Below are 14,231 nucleotides of genomic sequence, written 5' to 3' on the forward strand. Positions count from 1 at the left end.
GTGCCAATGAGGTTCATTAAGCATACCAACACCAATGGGGCAAACTGATCCACAAACTTATAAAGAAATCCATAGAGAACCTATCTGGTCCCGACCCCCATCTTCCCAAATCCGTGCGCATATCCTCCAACCCCAGCAGCATCTCCAAATCCTTCTACAACTCCTCCTCTACCTCAGGCAACTCAAACCCCTCTCCAATCTCTAACATTCCCTGCTGGCCCTCCGGCGGCATCGACTTACAAAGTCCCTCATAGAAGGACCGAAACACCTCTTCTGGGGTAGACACCAATGCCCCCCTCTGGCTCCTGCACCTGCAAAATCTTTCTAGCAGCTTCTTGCCACCTTAACTCATGGGCAAAAAGGTGGCTAGCCATACTCGTACACCACCTCCTTTACCCCTGCAGCTGACGCACCACCCAGCCAGTGGACAACAGGTCAAACTGAATTTCCAGCTTCTTCCTGCCTGTCAAGAGCTCTGGCATGGGATCACTCGCATACTCCCCATCCACAACTAGAATCTCATCCACCAGCTCCTGACACTCTGACCTAGCCTCCCTATCCAGATGAGCATTGTACGAAATGACCTCTCCTCTGATCACCACCTTTAAAGCCTCCCATAACATAGAAGGGGACACTGTCCTGTTCTCATTCCATGCCACATAATCCCTGATGGCCCTGTAAATCTTAACACAAAGCATGAGGTCAGCCAACAGACCCACATCCAACCTCCACATCCGTGTTGTGCCCAACCTGCCTCCAACTTTAAATCCACCCAATGCGACGTATGGTCCGAAATGACCACCGCTGAATACTCTGCACTTTTTACCCCAGGGAGCAAAGTCAAAATAACAAAGAAGTCAATTCTCGAGTATACCTTGTCCACCGGTGAAAGAAACGAAAACTCCCTACCTGCCAGGTTTACAAACCGCTACCGATTCATCTCTCCCGTCTCCCCCATGAATGCCCCAACACCTTCGCCATCCCCGAGCAAGACAGCGACCTTGGCTTGGAGTGAACTAATTTTGGATCCAAAACAATTAAAATCTTCACCTAAAATAAAGTGGTGGATATCTGACTCCGGAATGGCAGCCAACAGTTGTTCCAAGAACTTAAATGTCATCCAAATTCGGGGCGTAAATGTTCGCTAACCTTGCTTTCCAGTGTACCTATAAACAACACATAACGACCACCCTGATCAGCCACCACCATCCCGCCTGAAAACGAACCCACTTGCCAACCAAAATCGCCATCCTCCTTGCCCTCTATTGAACCTGAATGAAAAACTGGCTCACCGAAGCCTTCCAAAACCTGATATGGTCCTGTACCCGAATTTGTATATCCCGCAGCAACATCACATCAGCCCCCAAATCTTTCAAATGGGAAAGAAAACCCTTGCCCTCTTCACAGGACCCCCCCCCCCCCCCACCCCCCCCCCGCAAGCTCTGCATGTTCCAGGTGATCAACCTTATAGAAAGCCTCTTCCCCCCCCTCCTCAAGTCAGTCATCGACATTGTGACTTAATGTTCCTATCCACATTTCCGGATCCCAGGCCCACCTAAGATGGCCACCAGCCCTATCCATCAGGTGAGACAAACAAAAAGCCCTGGACACTGTTAGCACTCCCCACCCCCACATAAACCCCTTTCCACGCACTCTCTCCCCGCCCCCACCCAACCAGGCCAGCAGACAACATATCGGAAAAGTAATCTTTCGAGTCAATGGTGACCTGCAACCTCGCCAGGTACACCACCCCAAATCGCATGCAGCATTAAATACTTACCCCTTTTGACCCACCGCGAGGTGCACCACACCGACACGCTGAAAACTACTTGCACCAATCCGCGCCTGCATGAATCCTGGCCAAGAGGGCCGGAGTATCACGGAGGCGTGGAGAATCCCGCGTCCGTCCTGTTAATCAGATGAAAATGGGTTCAAATTACCCCTTTGCATTTTCTCGCTGGCGCGGCGTGTGTAGCTCACGGCCTCTGCCGGCAGGGACAGGAACATTGGAAAGGGATCGTTAACTGGTGCCGATCCCATTTTTAGCTCAGCGTGGGATTCTCCGCCGCATTGGGAGCGCCGCTACCAGCGCCGGTGAATCCACCCCTTTATTATCTTTCATAATCATATCATCCAAAGTTTTTAAAAAAATGAAAATTAGCAACAATGTCCTTTTATGATTTTCTTTACGTTGATGACATAAATTTTCCATCGTCTCCAAACCGTACATAAAGGCAAGTCAACAGGCCACTTTATAAAGCACAAATCTCTGCCACATTGTAAACTCAACATTATTACAATTATGCAGCTCTTACTTGAGGCTTCTCTCTATTGCTCTGTAACTAGAAAGCTGAAAAAAATCTTTTTATTAAGCACTTCCACCTTATTGCGATGGTTTCAGGTTAATCCACATCGAACAACCTGCTCTGAAACTCTGCTCACATTTTCCCAGCTGTGATAAAATGCACCACAGATGCTGGGACAATCCACAACATTCTAAATAAAACAACCCACAATATTAAAAAGAAAAGTCAATTTGCCCAATTTCTCAATTTAACAGATCCTTAAAAAAATTAGAGGATCCAGATCCGGATCTGTATCTTAGCCAAGGGGATCTTCCTTGGACCATACCTTATCTGTGTACCACGTATTGTTGAAATAAGCCGATTAGAATTTGGCATGTATTGTTTACAGACAAACACACTAACGGGGGCAAAAGTTATTACCTCCGCCCACTTTCACAGGTGGAGGTAACAGATCCAGATGACAGAGAACCACTAAAGTGTTGAATCAATCCCTGAGAAAGAAAATGAAGGTGGTAGCACTATTGAGCTCCATGTGGTCCCAGCAACTACTGGTGTAGTGAAGGAACCTAGATTTCAAGAGTACAGAGCAACTAACAACTTTTTTCTTCTTTGTTTGATATGTTCTCCACATACTAATGAAGACATAGCAAAATGCACAATTAAGGAAGAATGAGGGGTTTCTTTATAAAGTGGCTGGCTCACCATTTGCAACATAATACTGGCTGGTACCAAAATAGACTAATGGAAGGTAATGGGGGAGTTCTTGTAGCTGCATTACGGAGTCTGCTGATTGGTGTCATTGTGAAGAGGCATTTTTCACTATAATGGCTTTTTAATTTCATATTGGGAGACCTTCATAGAATCTGGCCACGCAGAAGGATGCCATTTAGCCCATTGTGTCTGTGCTTTAAAATTAAGTTCTCAATCAGATCCACTCTCCTGCTGTCCACCTCAGCTCTACAATTTTTGTTTTCATTTTCAAGTAAATGTAATTTCCTTTTGCAAGTTACAATTGGATGTACTTTCACCACCCTTTCAGCCAATGCTTTCCCTAAACAATGGAGTCAGCTCTAAGTTATATAAGCTGGGACTTCAGCCAGATTTATTGATATGAGAGAATAATAAAGATGTTCTACAGAACCGGAACGCATAAGGATAAAGTAAATTACTGCGGATGCTGGAATCTGAAACAGAAACAGAAAATGCTGGAAAATCGCAGAAGGTCTAGCCTCTGTGGAGAGAGGTCAAGAGCCAACACTTCGTGCCTGGATGACTCTTCGTCAGGTAGATGGAACATGGATTTATGTCCTTTTCCTAGCTTCTTTTTTCCTGGAACAGGTCGTTGGCCTGAAGCCAGAGGCTATTGCTCGAGGGATGCTACTCCACGTCAAGCATGGCTGCTCAGGAAACTTTCCCTTGCTTCCTGCTTGCAACTTGCATATAGGAAGGAATTGAAGCTTTGGTTGTGTTGAAAATGCTCCTTCCTTGGTCATCATGTCCTGGAGTGGGACTTGATAATGATGATAAACAATGAGGTGATCGTATTGAAGCACATAATAATAATTTATTAGTGTCACAAGTAGGCTTACATTAACACTGCAATGAAGTTACTGTTAAAATCCCCTAGCTGCCATACTCAGGTGCCTGTTCGGGTAGACTGAGTGAGAATTCAGACTGTCCAAATCACCTAACAAGCACGTCTTTCGGGACTTGTGGGAGGAAACCGGAGCACCCAGAGGGAACCCACGCAGACACGGGGAGAATGTGCAGACTCTGCACAGGCAGTGACCCAAGCCAGAAATTGAACCCAGTCCCTGGAGCTGTGAAGCAACACTACTACAGTGCTACTAGGGGCTGGTTTAGCACAGTGGGCTAAGACAGCTGGCTTGTAATGTAGAACAAGACCAGCAGCGCGGGTTCAATTCCCATTCCAGCCTTCCCGAACAGGTGCCGGAATGTGGCGACTTGGGGCCTTTCACAGTAACTTCATGGAAGCCTACTTGTGATAATAAGCGATTATTATTACTGTGCCGCCCTATATCTAGATAAGACCTGTTAAGAGTGTTCTCTGAAAGCATGTTTCCCCTTAAACGCAGTTTTAAAATAAAGGTTCTCCCATTTAAAACGGAGATGAGAGAATTTTTTTGTCAGAGGGTCGTGAGTCTGTGGAATTCTCTGCCCCAAAGACTGATGGTGGCAGGATCCCTGAATAATTGAATGGCAGAGATGAATAGATTTCTTGACTCAGAAGGGAGTCACAGGCAGTGGGGGTAGGCAGGACAGTGGCAGAGAGACCACAACCAGATCAACCATGATTTTAATAAAAATGCAGAGCAAGCCTGTGGGGCTCAGTGGCCTACTCACGCTTCTGATCCATATGTTCTTATGTAGGCATGTTCGAACCTAGAGCATCTAGCTCAGAGGCAGCAACACCACCCACTACAACATAGGATATTTCAGTTGGTGTTGAAATGGTAGAATCGGCACTAACGACAGTGATCAAGAAGTAATTATTTTAGTGTAAAAATAATGAATCTAAAAATTTGCAAAAAGATATTGTGAAGCCAAGCTGTGTCTCTTGGTGGGGTGAGGGGCAGGCAAACCAGCGTTTTGGACTTGCTAACCATGCAGGCAATGGCATCACATCACAAGCTGACGATTTCCTTAGTCTCTATCCCAATTTATGGCCCATCTGTGTTCTGGGAAAGACGTCGGCTGAAAATTCACTCTGGTCATGGCTAATTTAGGTTCCTACTTACCAAAACCAGTGGATCGATTTGCCAGACTGGTATAAGAAGGTCCTCCTGGTGAAGATGTAGACACAGGACTAGAGAGGGGACTGAAAGTAGATGGGTCCGCTGGGAAGGTGTGGCTGGACCCCATGGCGAAAGGTGGCGACTGAGCCTTACCGGATTGAGATGCAACTTGCTGAAAGAGACAATGGTATTTTTTAATGTACAATTACCTTAAGTTCAAATAAAAGTAAGGTCCCTTATACATTAGTTGATTTAAATAAAGCCCTCAATATGCAAATGTACTAAATTTTAATAGAATCCTGCTTAGTAAGCTTACTAAAGCTACAAATGTAATACCAACACGATGAAACAGTGCTAACTAAACATATTAGGAGTGAAGTTCATTAAGATCTAAAAAAACGGGAGCAGCAGTGGTGCAGTGGTACCGTCACTAGACTAGTAATTCAGAGAGCCAGGGCAAGATCTGGGATCCTGCCATGGCAGATGGTGAAATTGGAATTCAATACAAAAATCTGGAAGTAAAGGTCTAATGATGGCCATGAAATCATTATCACAGTAACACTGTGGTTAGCACTGCTGCCTCACAGTGCCAGGGACCCGGTTTTGATTACGACCTCGGGTGACAGTCGTGTGGAGGTTGCACTTTCTCCCCATGTCTGCATGGGTTTCCTCCAGGTGCTCCAGTTTCCACCCACAGTCCAAAAATGTGCAGGTCAGATGGGGTTATAGAGCGGGAGGGTGGGCCTTGGTAGGGTGATCTTTCAGAGAGTTGACGCAGGCTCGATGGGCCGAATGTAGGAATTCTATAGTTCTATTACCTCATGAAATATATATGCATTGAAATCCCACATTCTAACTGAATTCCCATGTTCTACTCTGAAAATAAAAATTTTCAACATTTGGATTAAACCTAAATAAGGCTGCTAAGACAAGTACGCAAGAATGTCAATCGCATACTGTAACAGGTCACATTTTCCATTAACGTGGCATTGTTTTTGTTGCACAAACCATTTTAGGTATTCAGTTACTTTACATGCTGTTACTTTACTAATAGAGAATCACTGAGTGTCATCGTTTCAGCTCTGGGTTCCTTTACATATTAAGTACACTCAGAATCATCGATGTGTCCCATATTTTCTTGGCCTCACTCCTATTTATAAATAAATCATAAGGGAACAGCAATTTTCTAGTTCCTTCTGACTATACACCTGTTCAGATCTCACCTTTTGTCCTATATTTTCTCTCCCTGGAGTATGCCATTGAGCCTCTTGAGCTTGCTCCACCATTCAATAGAATCAATATTTTCCTGTCTGCCACCCATCACCCTCAGTTCCCTTGCAGTTCAAAATGCAACTAACACTTGTGAGAGGGACAGTGTGGGTATAGAAATCAGGCAGAAGGACTGTAATGCAATGAGAGATTAACATTCATTGACAGAGAGGACGTTCTGAGTGGTATGGCAAGCTTTAAAGTAGACAAATCTTCAGGACCAGGTGAACACCGAGTGAACACTGACGCAAAGTATTGATTAGAACCCTACCTACTTCCTTTGGCTCCTAACACAAATTACCACTGTGGTCCTCAATGGGCCCTACTCTTTCCCTAGTTATTCTTTTACCCTTAATGTATTTGAAAACAACTAAGGGTTTTCCTTTATTTTACCTGCCAGTGTCCTTTCATGTTCTTTTTTGCTCTCCTAATTTCCTTTTTAAAGTTCCCTCTTGTTGCACATTCTATACGCCTCTCGGGCTTCTGCTGTTTTGAGCCCTTGATAACTGCTATAAGCCTCCTTTTTCTCCTGGTCCAATGCTGTATATCCCTCGATATCCAGGGCCCACCGGATTTGTTGGTCCCACCCATTTTCTTGATTGGAACATGTTGGTCCTGTACACTCCCTATTTCCTTCTTGAATGAGTCCCACTGTTCTGTCGATCTACCCAAAGGTGTAGGCTCCCAGTCCGCTCTGGTCAAATAATATCTGATCTTATTAAAACCAGCCTTCCCCCAGTTTAGAACTTGGACCTCAGGCCCATCCATGTCCTTTTCCATAACAATCTTGAATCTAAAGGAGTTATGATCACTGTCTGTAAAATGCTCCCCCATTGATACTTCAACCACTTTCCAGATGAAATATATCTTGGGCTGTTGAGTGAGGCAAGGGAGGAAATAGCAGAGCTGCTGGCAACAATTTTCACTTCTTCTCTGACTACAGGAGAGGTGCCGGAGGACTGGAGGATAGCAAATGTGGTACCTTATTCACAAAGGGAGGAAGGGATAAACCAGGAAACTACAGGCCAGTCAACCTAACCCCAGTGATGGGGAAACTATTGGAGCCAATTCTGAGAGACAGAATCAATTTGCATTTGGAGAGGCAGCGATTAATCAAGAACAGGCAGCGAGATTTTGTGAGGTCATGTCCGAATGATTGAATTGATCAGGGATCAATGTTTATTTTACCTATTCTCTTCCTTTTATACACTTGCAGAAGCTCTTACTATATTTTATATTTCTTGTTACTTTACTCATTTTTATTTTCTAATTTCTCCACCTAGAATTATAAGAATATAAAGAGGCTCTTTGGCCCTTCAAGCCTGCACCCTCTCTGGAGAATTATACGTCTTTTCTTTTAATTTGATACAATCCTTGGCTTCCCTGTTTCATCCTTCGCATAGTCATTCCTTCTGAATGGAATATATCTTTGTTGAGAATGATGAACTATCACTTTAAATGTCTGCCACGGCTTCTCTACCAACTTACCGTTTATCCATTTTACCCCAATTAACTTTAGCCAACTGTCTTCACAGTTCAGTAGTTACCTTTATTTAAGTTTAAGACACTTGTTTTGGACCCAAGTTCCTCACCTTCAAACTGAAAGTGAAATTCTGTCATGTTATAATCACTCGTCTCCAGAGGATATGTTACAATTAGATCATTAATTAATCCTGTCTCATTACACCTTACCTGTTTTCTGGTTGGTTCTACAAAATATTCCAAGAAATTATCATTAACGCATTCTATGAACTCAGCCTAAATGTTCCCGTTGCCAATTTGATTTGCTGAATCTATATGAAGATTAAAATCATCCACGATGATTGCAATTCCTTTCTTACAGGCTGTTATTATTTCTTGATTAGTACTCTGTATGATCGTAGCATCTAAATTAGTACAGAACAGGGTGATACACCTGGGACATGCATGGTTCGCACAACTCAGTTCTGCACTGGTTGATAATCACTGGTTGATAAAAGTAACTAAAATACTAACAGAATTAAATGTGCAGATTTTCAAAAGGAACTATAGTAACTTCATTGAAGCCTACTCGTGACAAGCGATTTTCATTTTATTTCATTTGTAGAGAACTAGATCTTTCTTTCAGTTTTGCAAAGTTCTGAACAAGCATAGCTACAATATTAGCCCATCCTAAAGTTCACCACAGAGCACAGCCCACACTGAACGGGCTGGTACTGACCTGATCTCTTCCCTATTTGTGAAAGAAAGAAAGAGAACTGACTGGTTAGAATTCTGACAGCTAGCCATAATAATTATATCTGCTTATACCAGAGGTACCAATCTCTCAGGTGATTGGGGCGTAAAGGCCTTGAGAAAGGTGATTGTTTTTGTTACTACAATAAGGAAAAATATTAACGTGAAACAAATGGGGAAAACTGGACAGCTTTGTCAATCTACAACGGGAATTGACCGTGCACAAGCCCAGGGTGTCGTAACAGTTAGTTCTCGCCATGCACGACTGAAAAATCAGTAATATGAAAGCCAATTTTGTATGTAAAAAAGATTGTGATACTTTTGTGAAATATATGGAGCAGGATTCCCCGCCCCGCCAGCCCCGTTTTCCGGCACGGTGCGCCCCTGCCAGCAGCGGGGTCTTTCGTTCCAGCGGCCGGCTAATGGGGTTTCCCAATGTGGCCATCCCATGCCACCGGGAAACCCATGGGTGTGGGTGCGCTGTTGACGAAGCGGAGGATCCCACTGATGGAGAATCCCACAGGTGATTTTTTTAAACTTAAAATGGACTCGGATTATGCATTCCTCAGAAAACATATTTGTTAAAATTGGTTGTAATAATTGTCGCATGGCAGAGGTTAATGCACAATGCCCAAACATTAATTGTCCCTGCTCTAATATGGATATCAAACTGATGACAAATCTATATCCATTGTATTAAGGGCGATCTTGACAGAACATTCACTGAGGTTGGAACGTTTAAAGTTGAGTTTACTTGTTAAATCCTTCCACCAGGCATTCTGCCACTTCCAGCCCGCCCACCTTTCCTGAATATCAGGATAAGGGACAAAGCTAAACTGCGAGTGGCACTGACCCACAAGTGGACATCATCATATTACACACCAAGCCAACATACCTTCTCTTTGCATCAAACCGGTACCACACTTGTTGATCTCAAATGTTTATTGAGAAAAGACACTGACACAGTACTTTATCGGACATTTTGTTCTCTCTAAATCATGCCGGCATGTATTCTTAAACATAGCTTCAACCCACTGGATCCTTGTTCAGAGGCTGAAGCAGAACACCAAAACCCACAAAATACCTGCACATGTTTATACTGATACAGATTTTTTTCTCCTATATAATGACAGATTAGAAAATGCAAAACATATGGCAAGTATAAGCTAGAAAAGTAGAAGCTTGGAAAGCAATTGTGAAATTTTTCTCTAATGCTTTGGTAAATACGTTTTAACCGCATTTTCCTTGTATAGAAATCAACCAAACATAAATACACAGTGCTAAATGTCAACATATGTAGCAAGTATAACAACAGGTTTTCCCATTGCAAATTGACGTAGTTCCAGTCTTTAATAACTCTTTGCTGACAGAAACAGAAATTGTAAGGCGGTGGGCTATTTACATCCATTCTATTTGCTCAAAACAGTTTATAGACTGTAAAAACCTCAACACCGGGTAGGATTGCAATTATGTTTAACTCTTAAACCTCCTTCCTTGTGGCATGAATAATTTCATTTCAATGAGCAGGAAGGATATTTCTATGTAACTGACCATACTGCATACGGTTAGCAATGACTGCATTCATTCAACAATTGGTGTGTGTAATTTGGTGGCCTGGCTGGGGTGTATCCAATTAGCACAGCTGATGGGAACTCAGAGTGCTGAAAGACACTAAAATGGCTGCAGTCCTGCATGCAGAACAAGGCGTCAGTTGAAGGAAATCTTTGGCTGCAATGTCATAGAGGAACCTACAGTTTAATGTGTATTGAAAACTCTACTACATCGTTCACCTCAGCTCTCAATCAATCTCCCAACCCTCCTGCGGTGTGACTCTAACCCCTTAAGATTCAGGGAAGGTTTCTGAACCATTGTGCTATAGTTTATTTTCAACCTTTCAATGATCATTCAGCCCTATTCAGGCTGAGATGGGCCAATTCATTGGAGATCAATTATGATGCCAGCTGTGGTCACCTGGTGAAATTCTGGTTCCTGGGAGAGGAAAATAAAAATTATTCACAGTCAATCAGGCCAATGGCTACAAGAAGGTCTCAACTGGGAATTTAAACATAACAGGGGCAGTTTTCGAAGTTAGGATGTGACCCAAAGGGTTAAATAGGGGTAAACATTCCTTCCATTTTTCAGGATAGATTCATTTATTTTTTGCTTGGCTGTGCTAAATTGCCCCATAGTTTTTAAAAGGTTAGGTGGGGTTACTGGGTTACGGGCTAGGGTGGAGGCATAAGTAGGGTACTCTTTCCAAGGACCGGTGCAGACCCGATGGGCCAAATGGCCTCCTTCTACACTGTAAATTCTCTGAAAATATGATACTGAGCCAAAGAAAGAGATGCCATGGCAGATTACCAAAGTCTTGGTCGAAGGAGAAAGACTTAAGGACTGCCTTAAAAGAGAAAAGTGATGTGAAGAGTCAGGGAGTTTCAAGGAGGGAATTCCAGAACTTAGGCCCGAGGATTTGTAGGCCTGGCCATCAATGTAGAGATACCCAGGGGCCAGAAGTGGAGGAGTGCAGATATTTTGGGGCTGGTAACTGGCGATGACCATCCAGACAGGGAGGGAAAGAGGACATGGAGGAATTCTAAAACAAGGACAAGACATTGTTTAGACTGGTGCTAATGCAGATCAGCAAGCAAGCACAAGGAAGATGAGTGAATGGAATTTGGTGTGTGTGGACTTGGGCAGAGTTTTGGTTGACCTTTATGAAGGGTAGAAGATGGGAGACTGGCCAAGTGTTGCAATAGTCAGTTCAAAAGGTAACAAAGGCATGAATGAGGGTTCAGCAGAAGACAGTCAGAGTTCTGCAATTTTATAGAACATAGATCATACAGTGCAGAAGGAGGCCATTTGGCCCATCGAGTCTGCACAGACCCGGATTAAGCCCTCACTTCCACCCCATCCCCGCAACCCAATAACCCCTCCCAATTTCTGGACACTACGGGCAATTTAGCATGGCAATCCACCTAACCTGCACGTCTTTGGACTGTGGGAGGAAACCGGAGCACCCGGAGGAAACCCACGCACACAGGGGGAGAACGTGCAAACTCCGCAGACAGTGACCCAGCGGGGAATCGAACCAGGGACCCTGGCGCTGTGAAGCCAGTGCTAGCCACTTGAGCTACCATGCTGTTTTATTTTAGGCAGTCTTAGAGGCTATGTGGTCGAAAGTTTATCTTGGAGTCAAGATTGTGAAGGATCTGGTTCAGCCTCAGACAATGGCCAGGGAGAGGGATGGAATCAGCCATGAGAAAGTGGAATTTGTGACAGGGACTGAAGCCATCGCTTTGGTCTTCTCGTTATTTACTTTCCACCCATCCATTACTTTTTTTTAAATGACTTTTTCATGGGATTTAACCATTGGTTGTCCATCACTAATTATCACTGGTGGCCATCCTTCTGCACTGTAGGGATTCTATGCATTCTAAAATCTGCCTAAGATCTAACTCTGCCTTTCCTAAATTCAATGACCTAGCATTCGCTGCTCTCTGGGGAAGAGAATTTCACATACGAACATTCCTCTGGCTTCCTCCCCCCTGTATGCTGGAGTCAGGAAATCTCCCCGTCTTGCTGCCTTCCGTAATGTCTCCTGGAATGGTTCCTGCAGACTGGAAGGTAATAAATGGGAGCCCACCATTTAAGAAAGGAGGGAGAGAGCAAACTGAAAACAATAGACCTGTTAACCTGTCATCAGGAGTAGGGAAATGTGAGAATTTATTGTAAAAGATGTGATAACCATGCATTTAGAAAATAATGGGAGGATTGTGCAGAGTCAACATGGATTTATGAAAGGGAAATCATGTTTGACAAACCTGTTGAGAGTTTTCTGAGAATGTAACTAGCAGAATAGATAAGGGGGAAACTAGTGGAGTATTTGGATTTTCAGAATGTTTTTGATGAGGTCCACCACAAGGTTAGTAAACAAAATTAGAGTTTACGGGATTGGAAGTAATATTCTGGCATGGATTGAGAATTGGTTAATGGACAGAAAACAGACAGCATGAATAAACAGATCGCTCTCAGGTTGCCGCTTGCGACTTATTTGAACATTTATTTTACTGGATAGTGGCGTCCCTGGCTAGGGCAGCATTTATTGCCCATCTGTAGTTGTCCTTGAGATGGTGGTGGTGAGCTGCCTATTTGAACTGCTGCTGCCCCTGAGGTTTAGGTGCACCCACAGTGCTGTGAGAGAGGGAGTTCCAGGATTTTGACCCAGCGACAGTGAAGGAACAGCAATATATTTCCAAGTCAGGGTGGTGAATAACTTGGAGGGGAACTTCCAGGTCGCGGTTATCCCAGGTATCAGCTGCCCTTGTCCTTCAAGATGTTAGCAACCATCAGTTTGGAAGATGATGCCTAAGAAGCCTTGGTGAGTTCATGCAGTGCATCTTATAGATGGTACACACAGCTGCCACTGTTGTCAGCGGTGGATGAATTGAATGTTTGTGGAAGGGGTACCAATCAAGGGGGCTGCTTTTTCCTGGATGTTGAGCTTCTTGCATGTTGTTGGAGCTGCAATCATCCAGAGAGTGCCTTGTAGATGGGACAGATTTTGGGGAGTTAGGAGGCGAGTTACTCACCACAGGATTCATAGCCTCTAAACTGATCTTGTAGCCACCATATTTATATAGCTAGTCTAGTTCAGTTTCTGGTCAATGTTAATACCCAGGATGTTGATAGTGGGGGTTTCAGCGATGGTAATGTCATTGGCGATGGTTAGATTCTCTCTTGTTGGGGATGGTCATTGCCTGACATTGAATGGTGTGAATGTCACTTGCCACTTGTCAGATCCAGTCTGGATATTATCCAGACCTTGGTGGGTTTGGACATGGACTGCTTCACTATCTGAGGAGTCACAAATGGATCTAAACATTGTGCATTTATCAGTGAATAGAAGGAACCCGAAGAGTCATTGTTTGGGCCCCAGCTATTCACAATCTATATTAATGATTTGGATGTGGGGACCAATTGTAATGGGCGGGATTTACCGAGCAACCCACTGCGTGTTTTTCGGCAGCGGAGGTGGTCCCCCAGCAGGATCTTCTGGTTCTGCCGTTGTCAACGGAATTTCCCGTTGAATATGCCCCTCGCTGCCGGGAAACCCGAGGCGGGGGTGCACCATCGATGAGACGGGAATATCCCGCCGGCATGAACAGCAGGCAAATTCCGTCCATTATTTCTCAGTTTGCTGATGACACAAAATAGGTAGGAATGTGAGTTGTGAGGAGGATGCAAAGAGACTTCAAGAGTATTTTGACAAGCTAAGTGTCAGCAAGAAAGTGGCATATGGAATATGTGAAAAAAAGTGAAGTATTGCACTTTGGTAGGAAGAACAGAAATGTCGAGTATTTTTAAAATTGTGACAAATGGGAAGTGTTGATGTCCAAAGGGGCCTGAGTGTCCTTGTTCACGGGTTAGTGAAAGTTGACTGCAGGTGCAGTGAGCAATTCTGATGGGAAATGGTTTGTCATCATTTATTGCAAGAGGGTTTGAGTACAGAAGTAAAGATGTCACACTGCAATAGTATAGAGCTTTGGTGAGAAGGCACCTAGAGTAACTTCTCCTTACCCAACAAAGAATATATTTGTCAGAAAGGGAGAGCAGTGAAGGATCACCAGAATGATTCCTGGAATAGAGGGATTGTCCGATTGGAGAGATATTGGGGAGACTGGGCCTG

At 43.9% G+C, this 14,231-nt stretch overlaps 1 protein-coding gene across 3 annotated transcripts in view; it reads right to left on the reverse strand.

Annotated features, from left to right (window-relative positions):
- Positions 1–14,231, reverse strand: part of arnt2 (aryl-hydrocarbon receptor nuclear translocator 2) — a 379,980-nt gene that overhangs the window by 34,912 nt on the left and 330,837 nt on the right. For 2 of the 3 annotated variants that reach the window (XM_038814349.1, XM_038814347.1), the window contains one exon: positions 5,066–5,234. In XM_038814349.1, coding sequence (XP_038670277.1) covers positions 5,066–5,234 — 169 coding nt within the window. Of the gene's footprint in view, positions 1–1,783; positions 1,909–5,065; positions 5,235–14,231 lie in introns of those variants that run through there. The other variant, XM_038814350.1, reaches the window with a different exon arrangement.

The sequence above is a fragment of the Scyliorhinus canicula genome, chromosome 12 (assembly GCF_902713615.1).
Source record: "Scyliorhinus canicula chromosome 12, sScyCan1.1, whole genome shotgun sequence".
NCBI lineage: Eukaryota > Metazoa > Chordata > Chondrichthyes > Carcharhiniformes > Scyliorhinidae > Scyliorhinus > Scyliorhinus canicula.